This window comes from Telmatherina bonti, assembly GCF_933228915.1.
Source record: "Telmatherina bonti genome assembly, chromosome: 15".
NCBI classification, from domain to species: domain Eukaryota; kingdom Metazoa; phylum Chordata; class Actinopteri; order Atheriniformes; family Telmatherinidae; genus Telmatherina; species Telmatherina bonti.
The window spans coordinates 21,954,316-21,978,707 of NC_136613.1; the positions used below are offsets into that span (position 1 = coordinate 21,954,316).

General features: G+C 39.2%; 1 protein-coding gene across 6 annotated transcripts in view; it reads left to right on the forward strand.

Moving 5' to 3' along the window:
• The window catches only part of igf2bp2a (insulin-like growth factor 2 mRNA binding protein 2a), a gene marked incomplete at its 5' end in the record, with an annotated part of 45,104 nt that overhangs the window by 4,141 nt on the left and 16,571 nt on the right, over positions 1–24,392 (forward strand). For all 6 annotated transcript variants that reach the window (XM_079254886.1, XM_079254884.1, XM_079254883.1 and 3 more), the window contains one exon: positions 22,603–22,651. In XM_079254886.1, the coding sequence (XP_079111012.1) occupies positions 22,603–22,651 (49 nt within the window). The remainder of the gene's footprint in view (positions 1–22,602; positions 22,652–24,392) is intronic.

The following is a 24,392-nucleotide window of genomic DNA, read 5'->3' on the forward strand; positions in this document are numbered from 1 at the left end:
AAATCTGAGAAAATAGTATTTTCTGTGTCAGGCAAAGTTGTTTGCATGACATGAGGAAACAGTGAAACCTAATTGATATTGGTGCAACATGAATGATGTGCAGTACTGCTTGACTATCCAGTATGGGGACCAAAACCACTTTTGGTGAGCATGATCGATAGTCTGTTATCAATACTGAGCAAAACAGTGTTGATGTGGGATAAACACGATTAAAGGTGCCTGTCTGCAATGGATGAAAGTTTGTTTTCTTGCTTAACAACCAATAATGGCAGAACAAGAGTTTCTCATCATTATCTGTCTGACTTAACTTCAAGGGAAAACACAGTTAAATGAAAAAGTGATAAACTTGAAAATGAGCGCTAACTTGAGCTTTGTGCCACTAAGCTGTATGAGAACACATAGCTGTTCTCTGTTCTTTACATCCAGTGTTCAATTTACTGTGTATTTTAAGAGGAAATATTACATAAACATTACATTTAACTTCTCTGTATTTTTATTCTTACAAATGGAAACAAACCATGACACGGATGTAAATTTCTGCATTGCACCACTGTGTTGTCCATGCAGATGTGAGTGTTGGCTTGTTAGTGTGCACTGAGTCAAAACAGCGAAACACGATAGCCATCAGTTGATCCACTTTGAATCCATTAATACTCCCCAGTTGATCCTGGTTGAAGAGGAAGCTCTCCAGTTCAGGCTCTGGTTTTGTCTGGAGTGACAGCAGGAGCCACATCCGCTGCTGCCTCCGCCTCACCTGTCTTTGAGGAGGAGTCCCACAAAGTCATCTGCTTTGGTATCTCTCACCCCTTTCTGCCTTAAGGAGTTATTTTTCTGAAACTTGTGTTATCTTCTGTCTCCTACGTTTGACTCATAAGTGGTGTAAAAGAAACAATGCTAAATCTTACACACCCATTTCTATTTTAATGGGACTGTTGTGAAACTAAATAGTAAATCAGGTTGTTCTTTGTCAGCGCTGATGGAAAAAATAGCAGGTTGTCTGTGATGAATCAGCCTAAAGCTTTTGTTCTGGGTACGTTCTGGTAACTGGATTTAAATTCCAGCTTTTCCCAAACTCTGCTGAATCTATATAGCAATTATTTACTTTTTTGTGAGAGCTGAGTCTTTTCTCATGAGGTGATAACACACTTTGTTGGAGCAAGAGAGCACACAGCTTAAGGGAGATATGAGAATCAGATGTGAGAGAATTGTAAATTCATTGTTTGTCTATCAGACTTGTGAGATTGCAGTTGGAGCTCCCCAAGAGTTGGAAACACCTTTTCCTTTTTTTCCTGTTCAACACAACACTCGCATGTATATCACAGCAGCATCTGAAGAGATTCACTTCTCAGGAAGCTGTTATTCACATTCAACTGCAACCTGTCGCATGACTAATATGTTACCGTAGTATTACAATCTCTACAAGCGGGATTTAAATAATCAGTCAGACGACACTCAGCGGTGAGGAGGTGTGGCTGGAATGAGGAGGATTGCTCTGACTTTAGGACTTAGTGTCTGACTAAGCAATAAAAATTCGCTTCAAATAAGAACAGAACAGGACTGTTCACCACACGGAAAGTTTTCACCTGAAGGGAAATCACACTGTAGGAGTAGAAATAGCTGATCTGTTCTGTCGCTAATAGTCTCACCCAGATAGGAAATGAGGGCAGTGGTTCTTCTGCCATGAGTTTATTTGTGATCTACCTATTAAACATCACCTACTCCGATTTCTTATCTCTGAATGATTATACAAATGAAAAGACAGACTATGACGGAGGTAAAATAAACCGTCATTGATTGGGAACGAGAGCCATAAAACCTCTTGAGCCACTGAAGCATTTCTTTTCAAAGTGCCTGCTGGAGGATTTGTTCTTGACTTTAGATTCTCATTGGTTTGCTGAAGTCAGCTTCTGTTTGTGGAAGACAAAGGTTGTGTTTTGACTCTTTTTTTTTATCATGCTTGGAAAGTCATAACTCCAACTCACCTCGGGCTCGTTGTCACATTTGTTTATCTGGTATACAACATACATACACTGCCTGGCTGAAAATAGAAGGTACCACCTGGATTTAACTATACAAATAGGTAAAAGCTTCCTATTAGATAATTACTGCACGGCTGATTTTCTTTCAGCTGGCAACAATGACTTCATCCTAAATGATGCAATGAGTAGCTTCTCATTTCTTAAACATCCATCTCACAATTGTGGAAAAGATGTTAGTCTGTATAAGAAGGGTTAAATCATTGGCATGCATCAATCAGAAAAACATCTAATGAGACTGCAGAAACTACCAAAACTGGTTTAAGAATTCAGAGAAATCAGACATGTGCCAAGCCATTGTATTTCATTTTTACAAATGATTATGGGCATTATATTTGAGTTAGAATCTCTAATAGCAAAATTATCTCTCCTCACAGTAAAAAAAAAAAAAAAATCCTTTAAAAAATTCCTTGATCCAGACGGTAATCCAGATCACCCCAAGAATCTAATAATTTGGTCCTTATTCTATTTCTGAGACTTCCTGAAAAATTTAGCCTAACTCAATCCATTACTTTTTGAGCTGTGTTGTTAATACAGACTGACATACAAACCAATGCCACGGAATTCATGACCCCCGCCTTGGCAAAAGTAAAATAATGATAGTGGGGAATCATCATCTTTGAGGCATAAATGTGGTTAGAAAAAGTCCTAAATGAGGATGATAAGCAATCACTTAAAGGGGTGCTATTATGTTATTTCTGGTTTTCTGAGCTTTCTACAGTGTTACAGTGTTGAATCCTCATCAGACATGTGAACGACACTGTTTTTTATCACCTAAATGCATGTTTGAGTTTGAGTTCCAGCACGCTCTCCATTCGGTTTCCATGGCGACGAAAAACGCATTGTTTTAGAGAGTTTTTTCTACTTGGAAATCCTTGTAACGTCCCGGGGGATAAGGTTCGGTGATTGGTTACCTTCTACTGGTTAACAAGGGCATGTACAAATACATCAGGCGGGTGGAAAACGTCGGATAAAGTTATTTCCAACGATGGCTGGTGAGTTTACCAAAGAGAGACATCCTGCTGCATTCGTTGCTGTGGGTTGCTGTTTTCCACTTCGTTTTCAGGGTCTGATTCAGGTTCCAACATGTAGGGCTGTATGCTGTATGTGTTGACATTGTATTTAGTTTTTTTATTGAGTTCATATTAGCCTAATCCTTCTGTTTATGAGATGTTACAATGACGGCGAAAGCAGGTGCGGTGCGCGCTCCTGATGTAGTGCAGTGGTGGGAGGCGGGGCTTAATGTGGAAGAGTCTCAATCCACTCGTTTTGCCCACAGGCTGATCTGACAGCCTACGGAGAGGGACGGTCTGAAGTAAATAAAGCGATTTGTGACAATAACTCGATCAATCCCAGCCCTTCTGGTCTCAGAAATAAAAATAAATTAGCCTGAAATGCACATAATAGTTCCACTTTAAACATTTGTTAAAATCAAATCAAAGAAAAACAACAGTAGAACTCAGGACTATTTTTAATCGTAAACTAAGAGCATTTCCACAAGTATAATTCAAAGGGAACTCAGTGGATTGGGGACAGAGCAACTGTGTTGCCATAACAAAACTACAAATCAGTGAGTTTAACTAGAGAAAAAGTCTTTATCTAGTAAGGAAGCATCAATTTTGGAATCTGGAGCAATGGAGGAAGGCCATGTGGCCTGATGAGTCCAGATTTACTCTGTTCTACAGTTGTGGGTGTATCAGGGTTAAAGGAGAGGCAGAGGATGCGACAGTCATCATGCCTAGTGCTTACTGTACAAGCCAGTGTGTGCAGTGCTATGATCTTTGGCTGCTTCAGTTGGTCAAGTCTAGGTTCAGCCACATTATGTGCCCAAAGAATGAGGTCAGCTGACTACCTGAAACTACTGAATAGGCAGGTTATCCCATCAATGGATTTTTTTCTTTCCTGCTGGCACAGGCATATTCCAAAGGGACAATGCCAGGATTCATTGGGCTCAAATTGTGGAAGATTGGTTCAAGGAGCATGAGACATCATTTTCACACGTGGATTGGCCGCTACAGAACCCAGACCTGAACCCCATTAAGAATCTTTAGGATGTGCTGGAGAGAACTTGTCACAGTAGTCAGACTCTCCCATCATCAGTACAAGATCCCGGTGAAAACATAATGCGACACTGGATGTAAATAAATCTTTTGACATTGCAGTACCTTACAGAAGCAGTGCCACAGCAAATGCGTGTGTGTGTGTGTGAGACCCTTTTTCAGGCGGCGGCTCTTATTCTTTTGGTCAGGCAGTGTATTTTACTTGTTTGTCATACACAAGTATAATCACCATCATCTGCATTGTTGTAAGCAGATGTTTGAGGATGTTGTTTTGCTAAGCAGGGTTTGATGAATTACTGCAATCTTAAATGTGCTGGATGTGGATTTAATGAGTTATAAATCATAATTATGAGTCTTGCAGTTTGTGCCTAACTTCCCTTTTGGGGAAGTAATCTGAAGGTGCAACAGCTGCTCGGTCTTTCCCCTCTTTTCAGCATCCTTCTGTCGCTCAGTCTATTTTCCATGTGTGTCCATGTGCATTAGAATAGGATAGTCATGTAGAAACAAAGCTGGAGAGACTGAGAAATTGAACATTTCTCAGCCCTTAGTATGCTGGTTCTCCTAGTGGGTCGCAAGGGTGTGGTCTCCATGAAGGGGTGGACAGCTGAGGCGCACAGCAGGTGGCATTTCTCGTGCAGGCAGTCCGTCCTTGCCCATATCATCACCATAAAAAAACTGCAGAGCTGGGACAACTTAAGAGCTCTGATGGGTTTTGAACAGGTGAAAACTCCCAAGTAGCCTAGCAGGGTTTTGACACTGAGCAAGCCAGGGGCAGAAAGGCTCCGTGATGCCGGCTGGGAGCCATGTTCTGGGAACGCTGACATCCTCCACCAGGTCAAATGGACACCTTAATCTCCTCCATCAGACCTTTGCTCTTCAGATGTTTCTCTGTCTCTTATCTTGCTTTTTAAAGCAGAAATGTGGTCACAGGCTGGACTCTGCAGAGGGAACAATTCCTCCTGGGACTGACTGTCTTTTATTGGAAATGATGAGTAGTTGGCTTATGCAGAGAACTGGCAGAATGTGATTCAAGGACCTAAAGACTCAAACCTCGATACCATACATGTAATATTGAAAACTTATAAGGAACAACCACAACAAAACACAAATGCTTAAAAAAAGAAAAAAGATTTTTAAGCAACCACAAAGCCATACAAACCTTTTGCAAAGTGATGCAGAATGCCCACAATGAGATAGGAAGATGTTCCAAAAAGATGCTAGATGGCCACATCTTCATCTGTTCATTATCCTTCAGACCTGCAGACTGTGAATACACCTACATTCACTGATAGGTTTTAATCACCGTGCGAAAATTCTGTAAACATATTCCAAGAAGGAACCCACATCTGCAGCTAAACATAACTTTAGATATTGTTGACGCAGATATGGAGAAGCAACCAATTACTGGCAAACTCTATTGAGTAGATAGTATTGCTTGTGTTAACATTCGGCTTTTGTGGGCGGTGACATGAAGTAGCTTCTGTCTAAAGAGCACTGTATGCATTAGCTGATCTGCATTCATTAAACTGTACAGAATATAGTGTCACTGGTGTTGGTAAACTTAGTTTCCAACAGCTTCAGGAAACTGTGAGCACAAAACTTTAAAACTACAGAATAACAGCATGTGGTACAAGGAGAGGCAATTCCACTTCCCACAGGCTTTTGCAGTCAAAAGAAGGGTTTCCTGGCAAAGTGGAAAAAGCAAAGCAATGTGCAAATTGATCTCAGCATATCATATCGCTAAATGCCTCCTACAACATTAAAATCCAACATTCTTGTCCTAAAGATAAAATGAAAAACTTAGAAAGTGTTATTATGCATTTTAATTTGACCCAATTGATATGAATCCTGGATGTAGTTTAATATAAAGCATAGAGTGCAGAGAATCAACTCATTTGTGTCCCAGTGGGTTGCAACTTTCATAATATTCAAAGCCTTCATTTGGTTTCAGAAGCATCCAGATTTTGTGTAAAGGACAAAAAAAAACAAAACAAAACAAAACATTCACAGATCATAAAAGTGACCTGTGTGGCAGATACATCTTTTGATATCGGAGTAATTTGATGTCAGTGCTCTATGAAGCAGCAAATGTCGAAAGATAGCAAGACGGTGGTCCTCTGACATTTACAACATCCTGATATGGGAGTGTAACTGTGCCATTGTGCTCGTGAATGTGTGTGTCCATGTGTGTTTACCGGTCACACTGTATTCAGTTCCAACTGTTCCAGGTTAAATTCTCCGCGTTCCCTTGGCAACCAGTTTTGAGTGGTTTTACTGAGTTAAAGAAAGAAAGCTTGAATGATGAAGGCTGTACAGAGCTCAATGCAAGTGTACCCCCCCCCCCCCCCCCCCCCCCCCATCCACCTCAGCCCTCACATCACCCTGAGATTCACCCTGCATTGATATATCTGTCACAGTTGTATGATTATAGGTTAAGTTTGGTGTGAACTTCTGTCACTTTGTCAGTCATGTAATTTCCATCTGCTCTCAGAAGAGTGGAGTCTGTCTGCCGCTCACAGCTGCAGTCCACAGACTGCAGTCCAGCCGTATGTTGGTGGCTCCCGTTATGGGCGGTGCAGTGGTCAGAGTGCTGATTTTATATGACAGTGAATATACAACCAAGCAAGGTATCTCAATAAAAGTTATTACCTCACTGAAGCCTTCAAATGCTCATCTTCTTTCTACGAGTGCAGCAGTGGAAGGTGCTGAATGGGTTGTCCATCTATATCACAGCCTTTTGTGACCCCTCTCATTTATAAACCCCCCATTTCCATCCTTTTCCACATGTATGCAGCAAAAGTTCGGACCCTCACCACCACTAACAGAACAAGTCATCTACACAGCTGAGCCTCCATCTCAACCTGCAGCACAGTCTGACCATTGTGCTTCCTCTGTCTCTGACAAGAGAGGAGGACATGGAGAGGACTTCCGAGGTCTAGATGAACACATGCATGCTTATGCTCTCGTCTCGGGGGTGTGTGTCCGCTCGTGTGTTTCTGCTCCTGTGTGGGGAGAGATGAGCACTGCTGATAGAGGGCAGCATTTCTTCCCCATCTGGTGAGGATTGCTGGCTGTGTGAGGTTGTGAGTGTCCTGTCTCAGCAGGGTGTGAGTGGTCTGCTCACAACCAGCCTGACAAATGGTTGCTGGTCTGAAGTAGATTTTGAAATCATGGGTGTTGTCACATCAACCATGTACCATGTTCTCCTGACATGCAATTTTTCTGTCCTCTTTGCCGAGTTATTATATTTGAATAAAAGAAAAGCGTCTAATTTCATGTCGGCCCCTGTCCTTACTTAAATTTGGACATTATGAAAGATATTATAATCTACACTGAACAGGAGTCATATTTCAGATATATACCTATTAAGGATAAGGAATATTCTGCCTTCTAATCCTCCTCATGCCAGCTGAACGTAGAGTGAACACACTCTAGATCTTTTACTCAAAGCTTGAACAGGAAGTTGTCACATAAACTCTGGGTTTTTAGTTCCCTTTTTGTTTAAACAGAATCAATAAAATATCAATGGTTTAAAAAAAAGGATGAAAAAATCTGCTCAAGCATCTTCTTGAAGTATGAGGTTATTAAAAAACAGATGTTTATATTTTTACAAATTTTCCATTACATGTAATACTGCAACAAATCAGACGTCATAAAAATATTCTAAATAAAAAAAAAAAATACATAAACAAAAACGTGTAGAGAAAATATTTACTGACTCCAGTAATTTCAGCAAACAGTAGATTTATTTTCTTTATATTCGTGTTATAAAAATGTGTCTTTTTTTTTTCCCTGCAAATTTAAAAGAAAAAAACATGTTAAATGAAATGTCTGTGTTTTCCGTTTTATTGCTACATTTTGCAAGGTGTTACTTATCGTTTCTTTCATGCTTTTCTAAGTTGTGTCTTCTCTTTTGTTTCGGGACATGTCATAGTGTTCTGTTTCGTCTGTAATGTTGTTATGTTTTGCACTCAGGGCCACAATATTTGTAACATTCCTGTGTGCTCCAGCCCTGAGCTGTGGCAGTGCTCACAGGCTCCCCCAGTAGTTTCAGAAGAAGTGCTGTTTTGTATTTGGCAGTTGTGATATGCCATAAAGCCTGTTGTTTTACGCAGCTGTGCCTGATCCTGACTCTGATTTGCTGAGCCCAGAGATGAGCTCGGTAATGTGGGCCAGGCAGGTGCTGGAGAGTAGGGCGACTCCATCTGTCTTCCTGCCAAGCGACCCAGTACATGCCAATACCCAGTCAGTCGCTTTAGGAGAGAAAGACAGGGCATGTACTGTATGAGAAAGACAGTGAGAAGGCAGTGGAAAGACACAGAAGAAGAATAATAGGAAGTTGTAATGGGGTGTGAGGGATGGCGACTTAATGGGATTGTGCTCAATTTTTTTCCTCCCAGTAAACATCAGCTTGTGGACAAAGCAGCAGATGATTATCCCAGAGTTGCTGCAGGGCTGCACAAATACAGTAAAACGTGAAAAAAGTTGTCATCTTGCTGACCCATGGCAGTATTTCCCTGGAGGAGCAGAATATTTGATCATGAAGTGTTCAATCTCACTAACAGGCTCCACTCAGGATTCCCCATGGGTGCACTAGCTGCTGTGGAAGTGGTGCCATACTGTACATTGGGAGTATTGTTGTTTGTCACTTCAGAGGTTTTTTTGCTGCCATTTTCCCACATTTATAACATTGTATTAATGAGTAAAATACATTGCAAAACTGCTGAAATGTATTAGCAAGTTGCTAGGATACCACACATTTGACTGATTGGGTGTGTGTGTGTTTAGCATGAAAATCTTGATAGCCTTTGTAGCCATTCATCTTGAGCAGGTGTGAACATAATGCTTGCCCATCCAGCAATGCGACACCTCTGTCTAACACAAGCAAACAGCATTATGACACTGACTGATGAATTGCCCGTCCCTGCTAGGTTAAATAAAGCCCACACTGACAAATACGCAATTATAACTGAAGAGTGTGTCCATAACGGAGCAGGCTTGAAGAACCTAAAGGCAAAACTGCAGGCATCTTCAGCTCACCAGGTTAGTAAATATTTGATGCTGGAGCAGCCATGCATGCGTTCCTGTGAAGGGGGGAGGTTACCTTTATGCACTATGTTGCCAAGTATATTTATTTTTTTCCCTGACATGCTCACTCTGTGACGGTTCAGGTAATTTTCACTCTTTCTAAGAGTGAATTGCAGAAAATGCAGCTGCAGTTTAACCCCTTGCTCCAGAGACTGTCTGACTTGCTCCCCCCCCCCCCCCCCCCCCCCCCCCCCCCCCCCATCCAGCAACGTTCCCCCCTGGCACAGAGAGGCAGTACAGAATGAAGCCTGCTGTGTGTTAGCATATGGGGGTGTAAATAGCGTACAACTGTATGTTATGTACTGTAAGCTGAATGTGAGCTGCCCTATCAGATACTGTAACAGAGACACACAGTTTATTCTTAGTAGAGTTGTATTTATCACTATTAGGATTCTTTAACAATACAGTAGATGTTTGTGTGTATGTGTATGTGCATGTGTCAATGTCATTGCAGAAGTGTGTGTCTGCCGTTGCCTAAGTGGAGAGCAGCAGGCCATTTTAGAGATGGTAGCTGAAATGGTTTTGTTTCAAGTGGTGTGAGGAGTGACTCCAAGCGGCTCTGTTTCCGGTCCTTTGACATTGCGGGACAATAATTTACTGAGATGTAAAATGACTAGCTTCAAAAGCCATTTTGATATTGACTAGACGCAGTGGTTGAGATGTGGAGTTGCTGAAGATGATGCATCGATGTGCTGTACTTCGATACATTTTTTTTAAAAATCCGAAAGTACTTGCATTTGTTCTTTCTCTTTTCAGTGGTAATGGCTGCACCCTTTGGTGGATGCACGCCCACCTCAAGCATTTGTGGAGAATTTACAGCATTAGTGCACATTATCAAAGATGGGCATCCATCAACTCACAGCTCAAGATTCAAATAGTGCCCCCCACCCCATGCTCCCTCCTTGCTCTCTCTCTCTCTCTCTCTCTCTCACACACACACACACACACACACACACACACACACACACACACACGTACATTGGGACTAGGATTGGATCAAACATCAGAGCTTTTAGCAAAAAAGCCAGTAGGAAAAATACTGCTGTTATTTGCCTTTTTAAATCTGTTTTGCCTTTTTTTTTTTTTTTTTTTGGTCAAGTGAACCACTGCTACAGATGTTACACCTATGATGAAGTCGTTACGACTAATAACAGTGACTTTATTACCATTTTGAATTTTGAGCATGTGACATGCTCATATCAGCGGCTGTTGGGCTTTCAGGATCGCTCTAGTGCTTAATAACCTCTTCAACTTAGAGTGTTTGTTAAAGAGGCGAACCAGCCTCATGTTTTCTGTCAGGAATGATGAAAGCAGTCGGCCTGTAAATGCTTGCAGATTTGTTTTGGTGTTTCTGTGGAGGAGTGTTGCCAGCTTGAACGGGACTAGAAATACTTGTTCAGTAAGTAGAATGAATCCTTGAAGGTTGTTCCTCAAAAATCATTTTACTCTGTGATTAATCTTTTAATTGCTATTCAAGTGGTTCTGGTTAAAATGCATATACAGAGCATTTTTTCCACTTATGCTTGTCATTTGGAAAAATTGCTAAGTTGATTTGCTGTGGTAACAAGAATTTGGCTTATCAATATAAGAACTCTTGCTGTTTGCTTTTGTGTGCATTATTAACATCTGACTGCCATGTTAAGGTTTGTTGTTTGTTAATGGATTTTTTTTTTCACTTCTAGTCACATATAAAGGCTGCAAAAACAAACCTCTCTAGCTTTTCCGCAATCTCCAATAACTCTCCCTTACCTTTGATCTGTCCACATACATGCTCCCCACACAATGAGCATTTCCACCTCCTTCCTTCTGCTGAGGAGGTCAGACTCCTAACTCGAGATATCAGTCAACTCAGGATATTTACTCAGGTATTTATTGCATATTGATCAGGACTGATATCCCAGTGAGTAGCTCACATTTTTGAATTAGTCTACATTCCCACACAACACACACGCAGCCTCCATATTCCCCTCACTGACATACACACAGAGACACACACATACACACACAGAGCTTGGTACTCTGCCCATCTTCTGTCCCCTTCCTGTCCACCACAGCCCCCTGCCTCATTTCTCAGAGTAGGTCAGGATCTGGAGCCGTTTTAGCTGCGGGATTAAAGTCAGACAGGGATAATGCCACTTCAGCCACTTGCGAGTCACGTGACACAAGATGATCTAAGGGTTTTGGGAGGAGCACTATAATGTAATTAATGCATTGGAAGCTTTTATCTATTTGACCCCACCCATTTGTGGAGCTATACCCACTATGAAAAAAACCCTCTCTTACAGACAACAGTTAAGAAATCCTGGATGGCAAGGATGTGTTGCCTGTGTCCACCCATACTGATGCCACTCTGCACACAACTCCCTGTCCAGAGTTGCCTGTTAATGCCTTAAACCTGTTAGTCCTATACCCCCCCCCCCCCCCCCCCCCCCCCCCCACACACACACACACACACACACACTCTCCACACACACACACACACACACACACACACACACACACACACACACACACACACACACACACACACACACACACACACATACACAAACACCCTCCAACCCCCAACCTACATAAGTTTGTCCTATATACATAATCCCACTGCCTTCTTAATCTCTTGATGGCTTATTGGAGTTACGGCACTTTTTTCTTTTCTACACTTGTATTAAACTATTAGTCCCCCCCCCCCAACGTATCTCTTTTTATAAGATGTTTAAATTGGCTTTAGAGTAGTCCAGTCAAACTTAAGAAAATTCAGTGAGATTTTAATTTTTATTGGTATTCACATATATTATAATAAAGATGGTGGGGCAGTATTTAACATTACTGTACATTCATAATCAGCTAATTTCCAGATTTTTTTTTTTTTTAATTAAAGGTTTTGGTGATAAATTTTGAAGTAATTTATTTCAGCTCTTAAAACTTGATAATTAGTAAATGTATGTGGAATTAATAGCAACTTTTATAAAGGATTTTAAATTATTTAAAACCTTAATTTGTATTCATATCAAAGTATTTTTTTAATATTGTTTTATTTAAAAAAAATACTACAAAAATACACTACAAAAGCACAAAGAAAAATATGCAGTTAAAATGCAGAGAGACAGAAACAGGTATAAGTTCCCTAATTTCTCTGAAATGAAAGTGAAACTGAATTGTGAGCAAAGTAAACAATATGATATAGCTTCTGCACTATATGGTTGTGCTTCCTGAGAAACGCTGTGTGTGTCTCAGTGTTTCCAAATGCTTTGCTTTGCCGCTGTTTGGAGGGGCCAGGACTCCTCAGTGACAGCAGCTGTGACTGGCAGGGGTGCATTTGGAAATATGTTCCCATTGACCAGACTTGCCAGCATTTCTGTCTCTCTGAGCATGATTCGCTAGTCGCCTCCTGCTACTTACTGTACGTTATTTTCACTCTGTAAGAGGAACTCCCCTGCAGACAGTGAGAGGGGGGAAAAAAATGAGTTAGTGCGCTCTTGTGTTTGAGTGTGAACAAGTAAAACAGGCTCTCCAGAGAGGGAGCTGGAGGAAGAAGTGAGACGGGCAGAGTGAGGGGACGATGAGAGACGACAAGCAGACAGACAGAGAGAAAGGCAGGCGGGAAAACAGTTTGAAGGCCTGCATAATGTTGAATGTTGTACGTGCAGCAAGTTAACCCTGCTGGGACCTACACCTAAGGCAGACGGGTTCAGCCTTTCAAGCTACAGTATAATACCTCATGGCTGGCAGATTAAAGGATGAGACCTAAGGAGCAAGCCGCACAACTCAACATAAAGCAACAGAAGCAGCCATGAGGAGCAGCTAACAGTGGACCACTGTACCACTGCACTATGAGCCGGCATCTACCTGTCAATAGCTACGGGCACTAAGGTGTGTGAGAAACAGACGCAGAATCAACATGTGCTTGTAGAAGCCTATGCATTAAAAGTGTTGTTAGATCTGTGAGTTGTTTCCCTGTAGGTTGTCTGTGTGTTGTTTGATGAGGACTCAGCTGTCCTCAGTTTGTGAAGTAGTGGAGTAGAGGAGCAGGGAAGCTTTTGATCCACACAGACGTGAACAGCAGAGATCCACTAGAATAATCTCTCTGTGTACTTTCTTTCTTTATTTGTCAGCCACTTGTTGCTCATGGTTCTCATCACTGTCCTTATAAAATGTAAATGTTGTTATTGCATCTGATTGTATTTGCTTAATTTCTGCATGACAAGCAAAAATGAAGCAAACGTTGGTATTCTGCAACACAACTTTTCGCACTGCCTCCCACCTCCCAACTTTAACATTCCCATCTGGAGGCAGGACATATGTCTTTGAAGTCAACGTTAATCTGTTGTTAAATTTATGCTTTGTGATGTACATTTTTATTTACTCTCTTTTTTCAAATCCACCACATAAAACTGAGATACATAATTTTTCAAAGGCATAAAATAAGAATGGAAAGATATTTATTTTTACATATTTAGAATTAGACAGTAGAAATATTTCTTAAAATCTGCATGGTCAAATAGTTTTCTTTTTTGAAAAAGCAAGATAAACATTTTTAGAGTCAGTGTGCAGGCGTTTCAACCCTCTCCATTCAATTGTCTCATTGAAGGATTTTCTAGGTATATTATTAAGACACTTTCTAAAGACACAAAACAGCATTGTCATCTCTGCAGTAGTTTTCTGCTTCACTCGGCTGAAATATGTGTACATATAAATGCACATTTATGCACATATATGTGATCCATGTGCCCTCTTACCGATATGATGCCAGACAGTAGCTTCCATGTCGTGGAGAGGCAGGTTATTGGCTGGTAGTTGGATGGGACTGATCCCATGTGGGGGTCTTTCAGTATCAGGACTGTTCGTCCCTTGGTCAGCCATTCAGGGTGAGTCCCATCCCTCAGAAGTTGGTTCATTTGTGCTGCCAGGCATTCATGGAGTGAAGTCAGCCTCTTTAGCCAGTAGCCATGGATCATATCAGGGCCAGGCACTGACCAGTTCTTCATACCTGAGAGTCTACGCTGAATATCTGCCACTGTGATGGTAACTGGACCTTGTTCATGAGCTGTGGTCTGCTCTGGGGTCTTTTAACCACTGTGCTTCACTGTTATGTGATGCCTCCTTCTCCCATATGCCTTTCCAGTATTGTTCCGTCTCCATTCTTGGTGGATCAGTTTGTGTAGTATTACCCTGCCACTGGGAGTGCACTTTAGCTGGGTTAGTTGAGAAGAGCCAGTTTATTCTTCTGGCCTCAACATCTCCTGTGTATCTCTTCAGTCACACAGCCGATGCTTGTAGTCTTTGTTCGGCAGTTTCCAGGGCCTCAGGTATGACATCCGGCTGTACCTACCTCGCCTTACCTTTTCTTGGTTTTGCCCTTATGTATATATATATATATGTGTATATATATATATATATATATATATATATATATATATATATATATATACACATATATATATATATATATATATATATATACACATATATATATATATATATATATATATATATATATATATATATATATATATATATACATATACACATTTATATATATATATATATATATATATATATATATATATATATATATATAAATATATATATATGTGTATATATATATATATATATACATATATATATACACACATATATATATATATATATATATATATATATATATATATATATATATATATATATATATATATATATATATACATATATATCAGGACATATATATATATATATATATATATATATATATATATATATATATATATATATATATATATATATATATATTTCAGTCGTATTCTGAAATCTGTAGTGATCAGCTGATGTGTTAGTGCCGACAGCTTCCATTTAAATTAAAATGGATTTCGCCACTGAGATGTGCAAAGGAAACAATTTTAAAATACTCATTTTATTGAATTAGCAGGCATGAAGGAGGAAAATGTGTTTTGTGTCACCCTGTGGCATTGTGGTGCTGACTGAGAATTAATTTGTTAAGATTACACCTGAGGACTGGACAACACATTACATCTGCAACTGTATACAAATAGAAATTCAATGTAAATATTTATTTATACCTTTTTTTTTTTATGTTATTGTGTACATGTGATATACATCTGTAAGCTAGTGTGTGGTGAGAAAAGCATGTTTGGGGCTCATATTTCTCAAAGCAAATATTGCACCACCATATGCTGTTTCTCACCATGTGTACATCTAAAAGTAAATTAAACCTATCGAATCACCTTTAATAAACAATTAAATTCTTAAACTGCCCTCCAATAAATAAACCTGTCTTATTATTAAGTTTGTAGTCCAAGCAATGGATGAAGAAACATGTTTCTTTATTTACATTTTTCTTTTAACCAACTGAGTGATTGTTGACTGCAGGGAGCAGACACGTCAACAGGAAGGTTGTGGCTTCCATTCGAGTCGCATGTGTTTTCCTATTGCGGCGCCACATTGAAAACTAACATGTGAAGAGAAACAGGCAGGCAGGTAAGCCTGCTGAATTCTGATGAGTCCTCGCCCACAGAGGTCTGGAAGTGAAGACAGAAACAAGCACCTGAGCAGTACATACTGAGATGAGACAGTTAGCAACACCGCGGAGCAGCAGCTTTGTTCATTTTGCAGTATTGATATGAAAAATATGTGTTTAGGGAACAATGGAGCAGCACAGATACAATTTTTTCCAGCTTCCATTTGGGAGAGAGGTTTTTGGGTGATTACAAATTAATGCCTTGGGGAATATTGTTATTTTAATAAAACTGTACGTGAACGTGTCCCAGATACAAATTTTTGAGAAATGAGACATCTTTCTATTATCATATAGATAAATGAAAGTGTTTTTCGCTATCAAAAAATATTTGTATCACTTTGTTTTTAAGCTGTGAAGTGTTTAATAATTTAAGATTTTATATCTAATCTATATTTGTCCAGTCAGAGTTAAATGAATGTAAATAAGATGTGATGAACTATGACTTAACTTGGATTTCTTGCTCATAATTTGATCATTGTCCATCAGCCTCATTACTTGTGTTGTTTTTTACTGGAAGCAGTACCTATCTTTAAGTGCTGAAAGTACCCAACCTACAGCACCAAACTGCTTATTAACAATGTAACAGGATAAGATGCAGTAACTAGCTAGTGGGCTTAGCAAAGCATTTTGTTCAAGATACTGGGGGTGTTGTCTTTTAGCAAAGCTGGAGCTGAAAGGAGAGAAAATATTTCATATCAAGAAGAAGACTTTTAATGAATTATATTCTAATGGACCTCCAGATGTGAAAGACTATAAGAATAATAAATAATAAGCCAATAATAATATAATGATTAGGCTTATGAAATGAAGGTGCCTAAGATATTGAAAGATTCTGCAATCATCCTAAACTGTCAATGATATCTACTTGACTATTAAGAAAAAGAAAATGCAAATAAGAGTTTTATCCAAATCTTTCAGGCAGGTAGTTGTCCACTGATTTCTGCTTTGCTGCTTTATGCAATGTATTGTTCACTAAATTGTTGAATTGTGGTAAATTATATACCATAGTGCTAATTCAGAATTTCTTCTTCTGGAGGACAAATTGCAATCAATCTTTGTGGTTGATAGACAACAATGGGCACTGCTCATACAAATCCTTTTATATCTATTATATATCAAAATGTATAAGTCTTCGAAAAGTAGTTAGGAACACTGCTTAAGGTGCAGGCTATGTACTAATCCAGCAGCAGAGACAGGGAGATGCAGTGTGAGAGCTGGTAGAATCTGAAGCTGGGGGTACATCCTCCACATTGAGGGGTCTCTGCAGAATTGTTGACTTGTTGTTTCCTCTTTGCGATTTCAGAGCGTTTTATGCGCTTAAAAGCTTAAGAGCCAAAGAGCCAAAGAGCCAAACCAGAAATTGGGTTAATTCAGATTAGACAAGTGTGTTGGTGGTGTGTAAGGACCACCAGATTATTTCACTAACCCACCTGAACTGTACAGCACTGTGTTAGTTTTAGCTGCTGTGCAGGCCAGAGTGGAGCTGTAAAAGCAACAGAAGCTCACATACATGCCTTTACAGCAGTAAATGTAGCTGATCGTTGGATGATCACATTATGCTGCACTCAGCACTGCACTTTCACATGTAAAAGAAGCAGAAGTCTTTAGTTTAGCGTAGACAGTATGTAGACTGAATTGGTAATATGAGCATGTAATAGGTGCATAATCACATGCCTCCGGTGTGATTTATGACCGCAGAGGTTTTCATTACCTATTTTATCTGCATAGTATGGCTACGATAGCGACAGAATCATCTTTCATTCTGTGGAAAAAAAAGTCTTTCAATAAGCTGGCTAGATGAGAACTTACTGTGTTTGTTGTGTCATCAAGCGTGGCCTTCGAGCTTTCGCATCAAGCAGAATACAGTCAGAAATCTGGATGACAGCTGTTAAAAAATACTGATGTCTGCTTGTCTGAGAAAAATATTGCTCTTCTTCTTTTAAGGTTATTTTCTTCTTCTTAAACACAAAGCAGCAAATATTTTCCTGTATCGCTGCGAATAGTGAGGCCTTTGTAATATGAGTTGATTGCTCTGAGAACCAGCCAGTCGGAGTGTTGACAGCTAAATGGGTGCAGGACAGTAGAAGATGACAGGTAAATGGAGAAAAAAAAACAACTTTAGCATTCTGGAAAATTAGACATGAGCTTTGTTGCTGAGGCTGAGTGTGTGAGCAGACATGTTTGTGGGAGCTTTGTGTGGCTGTGCGCTTCGTACAAGCCTGGCCGAAAGAACGTCTGCAATATCTTTTTATTGGTCCACACAGAGGCTTCCCTGCTGGGCACTGGACAGTGTGCCTCATGAGCTGTCTCTGACATCTGCACGGTGCAGAGGCATGGAGTGTCAACAAAGCTTTTAAAGACCACATCAGATAGAATATTGGAAGAGGAAATAAAAGTTACATTTTTAAATTCTCTGTAAAAAAAAAAGGAGGGGTGTGGTGGTTTAAGAGACCTCAGGATGACACAAAAATATAGTGATACGCTTCAAATGACAGGAATGTCTGATTGTTGTGAGGACAGTTAAGGAGCAAAGTGCACCAAGTTTTTGATTAGTTGAATTGTTTTTTAATATTTATGGAATCATTGATAAATGTTTTTATGTATAATTATCACTTTATACACTATATATGATACCTTAGTTAATGAAATGTCATATTATAGCCACCGCACATTCAAAATGCATGTCTTCTTTAGTTCTTACAAAAGATGTGGAAAGAGTGTACTGACGTCCTTTCATGAGAGTCCAATTGCCTTTATTCACATTACCATGGTAACTTGTCAACAATACCTGTGAATACACATGACAAAGGTAACAAAGTAATGTGTTATTTTATATGAGAAAAAGTGAAGAAACAGAAGCCACATTCTTTTAATTTATAAGATTAGACCAACTTCTTACAATAGATGTCAATATTAAAAAGCAAATAAATAAATGTGGAGCTGCAACAACAAAACACTTTTTTAAAGTAGTTGATGGAATGAAACATACATCTATCACTGCAGCATGTTAACTTTAACCAAAATCAGATCAGTAAGGCAGTGTTATTGGATCAAACGAGTGAAATTGAGCTTTCACTGTTGACATGTCAAATAGATAACACAATGTGAGATAAACCAAACTTAGCTTGGATGAAACTGGTTTTAAAAGTACAACATATGATTGTCTGCTGAAAATGTTAAATGTTTGATTTGGTGATAAGCATTGTCGTTCCTTGGGGTTTCTCATCAATTTGTCATTTTAAACTCTTAATATTCAAAGATTATTGCCCCCACTTTGTACCGTTATGTTCTTTTTAAATGACCTACAATGTTCCTCATGTGCCATTTTCGATAGCTTCTTATTGTGATTTTATATAGTAATAAACTTTGTGAGACGGAATAATCATATAGTGTTGGATATTTTTACATGACAAGTAGACTTACTTACATTTCAATACATAGATATTTTAATAGGCATGCTATTTTGGTTTGTATGACCACATTTATCATTTTAAGAGACTACTGCTGCTGCACTTATGTGGTAGTTTATCCAGTCATTCATTATTTCTAGATTTAACAGATAACTGCAACCTATATTGCAACTTTTGTTGTGTTGTAAATTCAGTTTAGGCTGTTTCATTTTTTTCCCAAATTTGTGTTTTCATGTCTAAATTTTCTTTGGCTCAGATGGAGACCAGTTTTAAAGCCTGTTTTCTATAGTTTCTATACTGTGTAACTAAAAAAGCAATACCGTCTCTTATGTTGCTCTTTTGTAGGTTTATTGATCAGTTTTCCTCATTGTTAGTATTTTTTCTCTGATGACTGATGGATTAAACTGCAGCTTTGTTCCACATAGTTCTCAGAATTTACATAATTTCAGCAGTTGTAATAGCTTGGATTTTACTTGTAGATTTAGCAATAGATCTAAATGTGAAGTACTTTGTACAAAGTACAAAGTAGGTATGAAAACACTAAAAAAAAATAAAATAAATTGAAGTGTATAATTTTGCTGCAAGATTTATAAATTCATAATCAGCGCTTTATTCATAGACATTGCAAACGTCTCACCCCCCTGTACCCCTGCACAGAGGTTAAAATTCCTTAGACTGCTCCACATGCATGTGGCCATTGGTATGCAAGCCTGTGCACAGACACGGCTCCTTACCTCATACAGGTGGGTGCAGTAAATATTAGCTTTTTTGGCAGAACATGGCCACCCTCAAATATTTTTTCTTGGCAGGCTGCTCCTAGCCAGCAGCAGACAGCTTGGTTACATTTGGCAAACAATAATTAACCATCATCTTTAGTTTGTATCTTCTGCTACAATTCATTTTGGATTTGGGAAAAGTGTAAGAGCGCTGGGTTCACTGCTATTGAACATTCAAACCGGATACGGTAGCAGAGACTTGCTGCTTCGCATACTAGCACTGAGTTATAAAGCTATACATACAACCTCAGGACACACAGCTGATGCCTGTGCCTTAAACTGAATGTTGCAGACAGCTAAAAGCAAATGTGGCAGAGCGACATGCATTGTGGGCCCATCTCTTCTGTAAAGGCAAAGAAAGCACTGAACTCCTGGTTAGCCATGTGGCCACAAGCACGCTGAAAATAAGACATTTGTGGACTGTCAGCAGGCACTGTCACATTTTCCATGACATGTCCCCTCAGGAAGCTTCCTCTGCATATTTGATAATAACAGGCAAGTGAGTAGTCTTTAAGCTCAAGGTCACTGTTAAGAAATGGTCACAGACAAATAATTAAGTGACACTGAGAAAATGTTTATATATAACAGTTTGCATCAGACTCTGCAACGTCCTCTGTGAATTTACCCCACAAGAAATGTGATCTACTGTGATGCTTGTTAATATCCACAGAAGATGCTGCAGTTTGGCATCATATTGTCTTGCAAATCAAGATTACAGTGGGCATAATTAATTTGCAAAAACTCAGCAGTGTAACTGGCCTTAGAATTAGCAGGCCACTTCAGCAGACAATGCTGAATGAATGGAGCTTTTAGTTTCCACATGAGGTAGCTTAGAAAAGCCAGTATTTGGGACTGTTTTTGAGGTTTTGAGTTGGCCATAAACACTTTTAGCTATTGGTGGCTTTTGGACAGCAGGAGGTTGTTTACTATGTGGAAATAGGTGATGTACTTTAGTGGCACAGGCTTTTTTTTTTTTTTTTAAATCAGTTTACCCTTGTTTGGATCCCAGTTGCCAAAAGAGTGCTTTCATCAAGCCACTCACTTCAAATTTGCTTTACACAGAATGTTTGCAGCCCACTGTGTTGTATGATACTGTGGGAAGTTCTGGCGTTTCTGTCCACCATTGGTTTCAAGAGACATTTGGAGGATGTTATGGTTGTATTAAATGTCTTACTTTTTTATCTGATTAGCCAAAGAAAAGTATTGTACTCTAAATTTTAAATGTTTTTTTTTTTTTTAAGGTTTATTTAATTTTTTAAAAGTTTATGTTAAAGTTGAGTGACTTCTTGCACTAAAACCAGTATCAGTTGTGTGGCTTTGCCTCTTAGTGTTTCTATGGTACTGCAGAAAGTTCAAGTAGATGAGAAGCATTGAGGAGAAATCCACGTGACACTGCATTCCTCCTCTGTCTGCCCTTGAACAGCAGAATCAGAAAGAATCAATTCATTCATGACCAGCATGCTTCCATCTTATCTCTGCAGATGAGAAATTCTGACCTGCTAACATTTATGCGCAAACCTGCCGATTTGGCTGAAATAAACTTGTATTAGCATGTAGAGTCAAAGAGCGGCAAAATGGTGCGTTATGCATTTTTGTGTTTCCCTTGGAGAGTCCTCCTGAACTTAAATCCACCTCTCATTATTGCCTGTCATTCCTCCTCTGCTGCATTTCTACAGCTCCATCCTTCAGTCTCCAGTGTCATCTGAAATGCTTCTTAAATGTCTTTTTGGAATATGTTAGCTCAGCGGTCACCGCAGAGCTGGACTGGGCTCTCTCACGTTAATGTAGTTGTTAACAGCTTGTGGTCACAGGCGGTTTGTGTGGCTTTGCTGTTTGTGCTGCCATATTCACTGGAGGCTTTGTGGAGACTCAGGATCCCAAAACGAACAGGCAGAGAGGGCCTGTGTTCTCCTTGGCTGATTCATTTCAATAAAGATTTGATAAAAGCTTGTTAAAGTACTTATGCTTGAATGTTGTGGTTGAACTGAGTAAACTGGAAGAATATAAATATACATATATCTATATATCTATATATCTATATATATCTATATATATATATATCTATATATATATATATATATATATATATATATATATATGTATATATATATATGTATATATATATATACGTGTGTATGTGTGTGTGTGTGTGTGTGTGTGTGTGTGTGTATATATTCTAGTGTCTTACATAAAAATGAAACCAGAAACACATCCGCTGATTGCATCACTCAAGACTGAGGAAATCCATCAATTTTGGTCTGAGCACCATTTCACTTGTGTCACTTCCACTTCTCATAGTGAGAGTGGTAAGAAAAGCACTCGTAGGATGTTGTTACCAGGAGTCTCTAACTACTGTCTAATAAACGCCTGCCGACACACAGACGTTTCTTTTAGCTCTTCTGGAGCAGTCCTCTGATCAGTGATACAGACTACTGATGTGTGTAAATTACATGTACCGGTACATACTGTGTAAAGCAGGTCTTATTCTGCTTTTTTGCCATCTCTGCAAAACTGTTCCTGTTCCCCAAGTGCTGACATGGCTGATGTGTGTACACACATGTATATAAATTAACTCTATATATAGAGAAGTTTACTGGGCTTGCTGTGAACAGATGATTGTAAGTGTGTTTATGTGTGTGTGTCTAAGTTTGTGGTTCAGGTCCGTTAAATCCACTCCGTCTGTGTCTCTCATCTCTGCAGGAGTCGGAAGATCCAGATCCGGAACATTCCCCCTCATCTACAGTGGGAGGTCAGTTGTTTGTATGTCAGTGTGTTTTTATGTGTGTTTGCGTGTGTGTGAGGGAGTGTGATGCCCAGTTGAACAGCACCAGGAAGCACATAAACCAATTTCCTGACAATGAGTCACCTTCCTTTTAGACACAAGTGTTTGTGTGCACGTTTTTATGTCTGTGAATGTTTGTTACTGTCTGGATGACACTGTCTGATGTCAACATCTGCAACCTCGCAGGGGTCCAAGTCTGTTGTCTCTCTGTGTGTGTCCGTCTTCATGCCTACCAAGAGTCCCACCTGTGTTTAAGTTGTATAGCTGCATGCATGCCATTTGAGAACTTTTCTCCACACAAGAAATTATAGAAATGATAACATTTGGTGGAGAAAAAAGTTTGGTTGTTTGACTGAGTGAGACAATTTAAAAATTTTTTTTTTTTATTCTTCCATGTTAAGCTGGCAGGTGAAAACCAAACTAATTATTATTCTACATTTAAGCTTGTTTTTAAACCGGAGGCTACATTTATCTTCCAGCTTCACAATAAGCAAATCAGCATCATTAAAAAGATGCAGCTGAGCAAAAGATATTTAATACAGTTCTACACATTTTTTATTTTCCTTTGTGTGTGTGTTTGTGTGTAAGTGACAGTTAAATGAAGGTGAGTTTGGCTTAAACATGAGTTAAAGAAATAAGAGTTTTTGGTTGAATGAAAGTGCTTTGTGAAACGTAGCTGAGATTAAAACGTGCCATGAACGTTCAGACTTTTACTGTTTTTAAACTATCTGATTCTTGAAATTGCCAGGGTTAAAAGGGCTGTTGTTGTGATTTTAGGAGTATATTTTCTTTACAGAGCAAAGCCATCTGCTTTCCCATACGTCCAGAGAGCAACAATCCAGATGTGTGTTTTTCACAGACAGTTTATGACTCAGACCTCGGCTGCTGACACCTGATTATAAGTTTATATCAGTTTGTTTTGTTAGAAAGACACCTTAACTCTGAAGAAATCAGAAAAACCTTTGAAAAGTTTATTTTCTAAAGTTTCAAACCAAACCTTGAACCTGTCAAGCTACATTTAAGCGGAATAGCATCAAACTAATAAAAGTGATGTGTTTGTTGATTTTACTTGGTAAAGGACATTTAGTGACAGATTTTTTTCCTCTTTTTTCCATATTTCTTTAGAAGGGGTAGAAGTTGTCGCATTTACATGTTGTAGCAGTTAGCATTGTTGCCCCATGGTTGGTTCAAATCTTAGATGGGGTATTTGTGGATGGAGTTTCTATGTTCTTTTCCACGTTTCCTTGTGGATTTTCTCGGGGTACTTTCACAGGTACTTTCACAATAAAACGTTTGCGAGGTTAAGAGGGAATTCTGCATTGGACACGGGTGCAAGTTTGAATTGTGAATACTTGTTTGCTTCGTTTGTCTCTGTTATGACCTGATGCCCTGTTCGGATGGTACCCCCCTCCCTCCCTTCTTGATGACAATTGGCATAAGCTTTAGTTTTGAAACATAAGCCAGATACACTGGTTGTAAGAATTGAATTAGTAAATATAAAAGTCTGGGATGTTTTTAGCAGACTACAGATCTGGACAGCTGGAAGGCTGATTTTTCTCCTGGATTTTTAGCCAATCTGTTGTACAGTTTTTATCAATGCAATGTACTCCTCAATGCCATCGCCAATGCTGTTTTTATTTTTAAAATCAGCAGTAATTACAAGGTGAATGGTCTCACCCATGTTTTCAGTCTGAAATGAGCTTGGGCC